Source organism: Schistocerca gregaria, chromosome 2 (genome assembly GCF_023897955.1).
Source record: "Schistocerca gregaria isolate iqSchGreg1 chromosome 2, iqSchGreg1.2, whole genome shotgun sequence".
In the NCBI taxonomy this organism is placed as follows: domain Eukaryota; kingdom Metazoa; phylum Arthropoda; class Insecta; order Orthoptera; family Acrididae; genus Schistocerca; species Schistocerca gregaria.
The window spans coordinates 859179748-859190373 of record NC_064921.1 but is presented as its reverse complement, the minus strand read 5'-3'; the positions used below and the strand labels follow the sequence as shown (position 1 = coordinate 859190373).

Genomic DNA, 10626 nt, shown 5'->3' with positions numbered 1-10626 from the left:
CCAATTCCAATGAAAGCAGATGATGAAAGATGTGAATATTACCGAACTATTAGTTTAATAACTTGTGGTTGCAAAATACTAACGCAGAATGGAAAAACTGGTAGAAGCTGACCTCAGGGAAGACTAGTTTTGATTCTGGCGAAATGTAGGAACAAGTGAGCCAGTACTGACCCAACAACTTCTCTTAGAAGACAGATTAAGGAAAGGCAAACCTATGTTTATAGCATTCATAGACTTAGAGGAATTATTTGACAATGTTGACTGGAATATTCTCTTTGAAATTCTGGAAGTAGCAGGGGTAAAATAAAGAGGGTAAAAAGCTGTTTACAACTTGTACAGAAACCAGATGGCAGTTATAAAAAGTCAAGGGGGCATGAAACGGAAGCAGTGGTTGAGAAAGGAGTGTGACTGGGTTATAGCCCATCCTTGATGTTATTCAGTCTGTACATTGAGCAACCAGTAAAGAAATTGAAAGAACAATATGAAATAGGAATTAATAGTCCAGGGAGAAGAAATAAAAGCTTTGAGGTTGTAATTCCGTCAAAGACAGCAAAGGATTTGGAAAAGCAATTGAACAGAATGGACAACATCTTGAAAAGAGGATATAAAATGAACATCAACAAAAGCAAAACAAGGATAATGGAATGTAATCAAATTAAATCAGGTTTTGCTGAGGGAATTTGATTGGGGAATGAGACACTTAAAGTAGTCGACGAGTTTGCTATTGGGGAGCAAAATAACTAATTATGGCCAAAGTAGAGAGCATATAAAATGTATACTGGCAAGAGCAAGAAAAGCATTTATGAAGAAGAGAAAGTTGTAAACTTTGAGCGTGTATTTAAGTGTTAAGAAGTCTTTTCTGAAAATATTTGTATAGAGTGTAGTCATGTATTGAAGTAAAATTGCACAATAAACAGTTTAGACAAGAAGAGGATAGAAGCCTATGAAATGTGGTGTTACAGGAGAATGCTGAAGCATAGGTGGGTAGATCACATAACTAATGTATGGGGAGGGGCAGGGGGGGGGGGGGGTTAAAATTATAAAGGGAGATGAAGAGATGAATACAGTAAGCAGATTGAGAAGGATTGTAGGTTGCAGGGGTTACTTTGAGCTGAAGAGGGTAGCATGGAGAGGATGCATTAAACAAGTCTTTCCATCGAAAACCAAAACAACATCTGCAACCTCCTCAATCAGCAACTTATATCTTTTCCCCAACTAAAACTTTGTTACTTGATACATTGCAAAGATCTGTTAATGATTTTGTACCTAGTTCTTCTTCCATACTGTGAGTAACATCCCAATTTTCCACACGTAACAATATTTGTGCTCTCCAAAATTTCCTCCCAAAATATAGACTATTCACTTCATATCAGTCTGTCTTGCTGTCTGTATGCTCCAAAGTTCCTCATCCTTTCATAATCTTTTCTGGTTGTTTTTTCTTGCCTCAAATTGACAGGCTGCCAGAGGGACAACCCCTAATTTACCTGCCCTATTCTCATATCTACTGTTGTTAAATGTTCTGTTATTTCATTTCTATGATATTTTCCTATTTTCATGTACTCTACTTCACTTCCTATTTCTGTCATTTGACTGAGATTCTCTCCTAGCACCTCTTCTCAGACAATAATTTCCTTAATTTTCTCCTCCTCTCTTTCCCATAATTTCCTATATTATTGCAATTTTGATTCCTCATGGACTCCACCGTACTTGTATTTATATTTTACAACAGTGTCCACAGTTACTTTCAACATTGTTAAAGTAATACATAATTAAATTTATAACTGAAATTTTTCAGTTTGCTTGATTTCGATGACAGAATTTGCTTTGATGTTTCTCTGTAACAAATTTGAAGTAATCAAGATATTGAAATAAACCAGTTTTCACATTGTAATTTTATGGAATATGTATACATAACATCACTTAATGGTAGCACTATCTCAAAAACATTTGGTGTCGATCTGTTCACTATGTACAGTACCATTTGCTACATTACTTTGTTTACATACTCTAGCTCATCCAAGGACTCATGTGAAAGCTATCAAAGTTTTCATTTCTTTTTGTGGGCCTGTCAGGTGAGTGTTCTTTGTGAAAGATGCACACCAACGAGTAATGCTCAATTTATGTACCAAAATAAAAAATCTAGGTTTTATTGCCAGTGTGTTATAAAGACATCTACAGTTAACTGATTTACATTTATAGATAGTACTGTTTCATATTGGTGACCTTTTGTGTGCCCTTCAAATAATGATTTACCCAATGGTGTGAAATTTTCGTAAGTGATAAAATTTGGACAAAGCTGCTTAAACAATCATGTTGCCACTTCGATGAAATTATCCCCTGAGCAGGTGCACCTACATATAAAGTGTGCCAAACACAAATAAAACTGTTTTGCACCTTTCAGTTTTTGTTCCTTAAATGTGAGCCCATACCTAGTCTTTCACTATTCCTTCAGCTAACACAGTAATAAGTTGTGCTGTCATATTTCTAAGTGAGCAGAAGAAATATAAAATAAACAGTGAGATAGGGGAGAAAAAATTTACTATGCATGTAAGAAAATGACGTGATTGTGAGCCAGCAGCACAATCCGACAATGAGGCCATTGTCCATGAGATAATTAGTAATCGAATAATTGGCTGACTAGCATCTGATGCAACTGCAATGTTTAATGCCTTAAATGGGACATTACTCTGGGGTAATACCTGTCTGTGGCAACAGAATGATGTTAATGAAAGTTTATCTCATAACTGTGTAATTAAAAAGTGCTTTAGCTCATATAAAATAAGTTTATTTTATCATTATTTAACTAAACAGAGATGTCAGAAGTGAAATATTCGAACACAAAGTATCTTACTTTGAAATTTTCATAATGCCTTCCATATATGGCTGATGAGAAAGTAACACCAATGTTAAATTACAGTGAGTCAGAGTCACTGGCCAATACTTCCTTTCTTTAGACAAAATTCTAAGCACTGTCACCAAGCAAGGTGGTTCACTGGTTAGCACATTGGACTCACATTCGGGAGCATAACAGTTCAATCCTGTGTCTGGCCATCCTGATTTAGGTTTTCCATAATTTCCCTAAATTGCTTCAGGCAAATGCCAGGATGGTTCCTTTCATAGGGCACAGCTGACTACCTTCCACATCTTTCCCTAATCAAAAGAGACCGATGACCTCACTGTTTGGTCTCTTCCCCCAAATCAATCCAATCCAATCCAATCCTAATCACTCTCAATACAGAGAGAGGAGAAAGGACTACTTCTAGCTTTCTGAACTTTCATGTCTTTTCTTCAGGGAGGAAAGTAGGCTCAGCTACTGAAGGTTGGAAAGAAGTAGCAAGTCATTCAGATTCCAGGATGAGGACACATCACGTAACCTAACAGTTATTGCAATCTCATTATCCAGAGTAACAGGCTGTATGCTTTCATTGCGATACAATGTTTTGATTATACCGATGGGAATATTTGTTTTTATTAACTTAATCCAGTGAACCAATTCTAACTTTCAGGAATGCCTAAGTTCAAAACAGGAGGTCAATCTGTAGCAAAAAGTTGAAATTTACTTACCCCAGCATTGTAAAACCCTCAAGTTAATTATTAAGAAAACTGAAATACATGTACTATGCTCAAATCATAAAGCACTCCAAGAATAAAACTACAACTATCTGAAGCATCATTAACAAGGACCAAACTAAAAATAGAGTCCCAAATTTAAGTGAGCTCTTAGAAAATAACACTGGCAAAAGTGGTACTTAAATTATTGGCCACATAATTCAAGGATTACTTCCTACCAATGGCAGCAAACATTGCACCCCTAATAAACAACCAGATATGGTTGCATTAGTTTTGCTTGTTCAGACATTGCATGCACCACCAAAAGTGAACTAATGACAATACAAAATTTATCAGGTGGTTAAGAAGCTGTTAATTCCACTGGCTGTGTTTGTGATGACATGATAGGGGAACCCTGAACATAACAACAATTATTGTGGCTGAGATAAGTGTACACATTCAAAGGAGCATTATTTAGTCTAATTTTGCAACTGTAGAATAGGAGTGTGCACAGGCAACAAAGTGTTAGGGAACAGATTTTTGTGGCTGCAATTTTTTTTTCCCTTGTACAATATTGTTTGTGATATACATTCTTGGAAGTGGCAGCTAATTAATCAACACTGGGACCTTCTTAGACTGAAAAGAATAGAAAGAATAAAAATTTGCTGATGATCAGTTACAGAACATATTATAAGATATTGATTATGAGCTGAGAGATAACTAATTGTAGGAGAATGGCTAGACTCTAAAGAACATAGAAACTTGCAACAGTGATAATAGTGTGGAGCGGAAGTTTCAGATATGTTTTGTGATGGTGAAGAATCAAAAGATGAGGGTAGTGAGGGTAATGAAACCAATGGTGATAAAGAATCACATAACATGCAGTGTCATCCATTTATCAAACAAGAATGTTCATCCTACAAGTAATACACCAATGGATTTACTTAGGTTTAATACTGAGATTTAATACTTAGAGATGTCATACTTCAGTTTGTAGTTGATTAAAAGAATGATAATGCTGTGAATATATATTTGAATGAAAATACGAAGGATAGGCATAGGATTAGTAAGTACGCTTGTGTTTTTGAAAGTTACATTACGTACATGTATTGTGATATCCATATAATAACAACACTATTGCAATGGAGACCTCTAGTTTCAAAACAGAGCAGTAGTGATGAGTGTGTGCAGATATGGCTTTATGATCATCTTAGGCTCATTATATTTTGCTAAAAAGTCCACAGCCAAGACACCCAAAGAACTGATGATACAATACTAAGTAGGGCCTGTACCAAATTAATTTGACAGCAAATTATTTCAAGTGCTCTACTCATGAAGAGATACTGTTAGATGAATTGATGATTCTTTTGGGATGGTGATTTTCATTTATATGATACATACCAAATAACGATAATGATCTGTTTGTGCCATAAGTAGACATTAATGGCCACACACTAAATGAAGCACAGTGTTATCTTTTGGGAATATATATCCTGACTTGTTCCATATCCCTGAAGGTTCTCTTTATGTATGGGATCTATGGAACACTGTAAGTGAATGACTGAATATCAAACAGAAATGGAAAGTAAATGACCAGCTACTAACTGAATTATGAAATAAAAGAAAAAACAATTAGAAAAACTTATTTATTTGTTTATTAATCATAAAATACAGACAGAAGTAGTTGGAAACAAAAAGTGTTATTAGTGACAAGAACACAGGATTTTCTTAGAGGCATTTATTGTCTTTAGAATTCCAAAATAGTAATCTTATGTTGCTGCTATTTAAAAAAAACAAAGGAATATTTATTTTTGTTCTTTATACATGTACTTCTACCAAGAAAAATTGGTAGTAAGTTAAATACAGAAAAATAAGCTGTGAGAATTGTTTTGTAGAATGAAACTGTATGTGAGTGGTATAGAGCACCACTAGTAAATATGTTAGTGAATCTTGTGTACCACTGTATCATCAAAATAACAGACAGGTATCTGATTTACATGTTTCTTGTTATTACAGTGTAACACACAACTACATTAGCAGCAAAATAGCAACCCATATGATTCATCCACATTCATTCATTATCTATGGATTGTAAAAAGGCAATTATACACCACATCACAAATATGTTGAGAATCAATAAATAAATTGAGATGCTACATTTTTTCAAATTATGGTAGGCAGTACAGTGAATTTCCCAATATTCACAAGTAATTTTTATTTACATAGCATGCATGGGACATGATCAAACAGTATCAACATAACAGCACCATGGATCTGTCTCACCATCAGGGGAAGAGGATCCATGAATGTCTGCCTATTACACCAAATGTAAGCAGGGACAGAACATGGGGTATGGTTTTTATGTGTATTATCGTGGCTATCATATCATGTGCTCAAAATGTTGACCTTGAGAATTGCCGCACACTATAAAGTGATTCTGGTGAAACAGCACTGCACATCAAATTTCATGTGGAATCAATGTGTTATTAGGCATTTCATTTCTTTGGGAGTCATCAGTGCTTTGTAATAGACTTCTTGTCTTAAATCTCACCATAAATAAGGGTGTAGAAATGTTAAGTTAGGTGAGTCTGTAGACCATTTTGCATTTCCTCAACTGTTCCAATGCTCTCCAAGTGTCCTTTTAAGAGGGCCTTTCAACCTATGTCTGGAATGAAACTGATATCCATCATGTTGGTACCACACTGACTGACTTATGTTCAGTGGGGTGTCTTCCAATAACTGCAGCAGCAGTATATCTTAGGAACTCACATTACCTGAATGTATTTAGAATTCCATCAACAACACAGAGACCAGTGTTGTGGGTCTTGAAAAACATGCACCAAATATTGAAAGACCAAGAGCATTCATTGTGTCAGCAAGGATTTTCGTATTAGTGCATATTGCAAAGTCTGACTTGCCTATGGTTTGTAAATGATGCTTCTTCCTTAAACAAAATTTTGCTTAGATTTGCCGCATCACTTCACAGTTTTTGTAGATAACATTCAGAGGGTTGTAATCAAATTTGGATAGTCACTGCCATTAAGCTGTAGATGTAGTGAAATTTGAAGAAGATGAAATACGATGGAATACAGTGTTTGCAGAACACTCATTTGATTGATACCTCTTGTACTTCTGAAATACCAGCTTGTGAGATTTGCATTGTGTGTTACTCCTTTAAAATGTTAGTTTAATTTCTTTCATCAGTTGGTCTTCTTTTCCCTTGGCGTATTTTATTCTCCACACTTCAAGTTTCTAGAACTTTATTTATAACGTTTACAAAGACAGATCGTGACTACTTGGCACAATCTGGACACTCTTACATGTACAACTGCACTGCTTCTCTAACACTCTCACAACATTCACCATAAACAATGCTCAATGCACAATGTGAATGTCTCAATAGTTTTACAAGCATGTTGTCTGATTGCTACAACAGCAGAACACAGATTGGTGGGCTTCATGCACTCAGGTAAAGACAAGAACCACACCTGAGTTTTGTGTTTGCTTACATTCAGTATAACAGGGCAGATGTTGATGGAACCTCTTCTCCTGGTGGTGGGACAGTGGTTTGAAGTGCTGTTATTTTGATAATACTTGATCAAGTCCCATACATGCTGTGTCATTGAAGTTCTCTTAGAAGCTTCTTTCAAGTGTCACAGAAAAAAGTATATACTTCCTTTAGAACAGAACAAAGTCAGTATCATAATTTGGAGACTTTAAATGATGAAAATTGCTTGTGAATGTCAGGAAATTTGTCTTAGTGTCCACTACATCTAGGAAAAAAACTGCACTCACACAAAAGACATGATGCTCAATTTCACGGCAAGGCATGCTTTGGTAAACATATCATATAAAGTAGGATCAGGGATGTACAAACATATTTTTCCTCAAAGTGGATGGAATTAAAATTATAGAGGTACCTGTAATAAATTATTAAGGTAGAAAGTATGAAAGCCACATTAATAACAACATTGAATAAGGTGAGAGAAAGTTGTGATGGCAAAGTGAGAAACTTTACTTAATATGTGAAAAACTTTTTTGAGAAATAAAAATAGAAGGTACAGTTAGATGCATTACAATTTAAGAACTGAGTGGTAAGATACAATATTTATAAGCTTTTTCCAATCCATGATAGTGTAATGCAGCAAACACTGGTAACAGTATCTGTTTTTTTTTTCATATTTATACGCATAGATAGTACAAAACCTAACTTGTTTAATAAATTATAACAGTGAAGAGGCATCTGTTTATAATAATTATTATACAGCATAAAGAAGAGAATTAACTGTTATTACCAATGAAGATTTCTAATTTAAGGTAAGTGCTACAAGAACTTCAATAAGGTACATGAGGGAGTATCTTACATCACTTCCTTAGATTATTGCCCAGTGTCACATGATCATTCATTCAAAATTTCTCTTCTTACATGTGAGGTCTCTTAGAATTATGCACATGCAACTGATAACTAGGTCAGCAGAAATGAAGCAACTGCTGAAACTGGATGAATAATGAAGAAAATGATGGGTTATTAGAGTGACAGAGAAACACAGCTAAAAGTGAATTGAAGTCAACTTAACATATGTACAACATATTTTGACTGCATCTTTCACTCACTCACTTTTATGTGGGTAAAAGTTATTCAAACTTGTAATCTATGATTTTTACATGAAATTCATAAATACCGAAGAAGGAAACCAGTGATGACTGCATGCAAAAATAGTTACAGTCAGACTAGATACATAATTTATCATTGTTGTCAGTTCATTCTTTTCAACCAGTCACAAGCAAAAGCTCATAGAAGTGGATTGGAAGAGCTGTGATGAGGTTTGACAACAGAAGACTATGATATTTCAGTCTTATTTCTGTCATTCTGTGTATTATTCCTATTACATATAGCTGCTCAATGGCAACATATTATTTCTTTAAGGTACTGTAAATTTCTGTTGTTCTCGATATTTATTTCCTATTGACACAATTTTTGAAAGAATAAATTCCATTGTCCATCTCATCATCAAAAAACCTGTTCATTATCTGCTGAGCCTTCAGGCAGCAGAATTACTACGGATGACTTTGCTTGTTCACTTCCTAACACCCACGCTGGCACAGTATTGAAGTGTTTTTTTATGGGTCTGTTCCTAAGACGTAACAGTTGTCGCACTTCCGGTCTTACATAAATCTCAGCATTTGACACACCTGTAAGATAAGTAAATTTTAATAATGAATTTGAGCCTGTAATGGAGCAGATCAATCAATTAAACAAGTAGAGAACATTTTAACATTGTCAGAGAGCATATTAACTAGATTTTATACAAAAAAAATTTGGAGTTCAATGTTGCTGTGGCTTGAATGTCAATTCCTGTATATCAGACTATACAGACTACTTGGAACTAGATATTGAAACATATCAAAGTTGAACTTTTAGCAAAGTATGCTACTGGGTAAAGTGGTCATGTCTGTTGGTCCATGCGTGTGATGTCGAAGTGCACCAAGAGTTTTTGTAAACCATTTTTGATTTGAACATGTTACAGTCAGTTTGTAAAGCATGTGAAGACAACAGATAAGTATCAAACAATTGAAATGTAACACCAATGCACGTTGTAGGGTAAAGAATTAGTACTTTTGCAAAGGTGCCAATCAGGAGATTAATTGGGTAAAAAGTTCATGTAAAAAATCTCCTCTTAATTAATTAAAACACAATGAATAATATTAGTTCTGACTTTGAATGTGATATATGAATCTCACAAAAGGAGACCTATCAGATAACATAGTTACTAACTAAAACTCAGAGAGACCAAATCACACTACTTAAACAGCTATGAGCATATTCAGTACCAAACAATGATTAAGATGATAGTAAATGATAAATAATAACTTTAGCCCACATATTTACAATGTACATCACTGTCATGGGATACTGTTCCTGACAAAGTACTAAAGGTTTTTGAACTGGATGCATTTTAGCATGATTCTTATTTTTGTAACTGCAACCGAAATGGTCGCAGGGTAGCAATGACGAAGAGTGTTGCGGGACCCGCGGAGAGGCCCGCAAACAACAACACAATGGGAGAGGATGGACAAGACCAATGAAGGGCAGAACGAATACAACAAGACTGAATAACAGAGTCACAAGGAAAGAAACACATCCACTGACACACAGAACAAGGAAGTAAACTGTCTAATGTGAGGTGAGGTGCCAACCGACTTTCGTATGACTAGACTGGCTGGCTGAGGGAGAGCAGGCACTTAAGTATGCTACCTGGGGTGCCGGTATTGCCCTCTGGAACCCCATGTTCTGCTGTGGCGCCCTCACACTAAAAGCGGGCAAGGAGGCGCGGGCCTCAACAGCTTATGGCACAGTGGTGCAGAGACCTCTATGGGTCTTAGACATCCATGACATCTGGCACGGATTCAAATTCCACAGTGCGCAGTACCAGACTTATATAATCACAAAAAGCTGATTAGAAAATACAGTGGTCTCATACGGCATGCTGTTATCTGTTCGATTATTGTGTTATTTGATACACTGAATTTATACATGTCATTTGAGTGCACATTTTAATAATTAATGGATCTCAGTGAACACGAAATAATCATCTATTGTCTTTATCAGCACCACAGTGCACACACACATCATATTATTATAAATAATCTCTTATAATAGAATTTTTTTAAATTTATATCTGTAATGTGAATAATAACATTGGAATGTTAAGAGGGAGGTGGTCTTAGGTATACAAGAAGAGTTGCTAGAAGCCCCGTGGATGGTTCTGGCCAGGATTTTGGATGCAAGAGAAATGTTGAAGCTATCCCAGATCACCAAATAAATTTCCAGCCAGGACATATAAACATCCCTTCCCCCTTTTCAAAATATATCTTGATAACAACTTAGTGAAATTGCTACAGAGAATTTCGTAATTTAGTTCCATGTTCCATAGATCATTTGCACAATAATTCTTAATAGTATTGAATGAGTCATTTTACATTTATGCTGCAAATTAATTTGTAAATATGGAAAGATGCTGAACATTTTTAAGTTATTTTATTTTTATTTATTTATTTTTTATTGTTTATTGCTTA

The 10626-nt window shown here is 35.2% G+C and overlaps 1 protein-coding gene across 1 annotated transcript in view; it reads right to left on the bottom strand.

Annotated features, from left to right (window-relative positions):
- Positions 1 to 5340: 5340 nt before the first annotated feature.
- LOC126335237 (uncharacterized) overlaps positions 5341 to 10626 on the bottom strand; it is a 47290-nt gene continuing 42004 nt past the window's right edge. Inside the window, exon 3 of the mRNA XM_049998277.1 lies at positions 5341 to 8742. Coding sequence (XP_049854234.1) covers positions 8561 to 8742 — 182 coding nt within the window. The 3' untranslated portion in view covers positions 5341 to 8560. The remainder of the gene's footprint in view (positions 8743 to 10626) is intronic.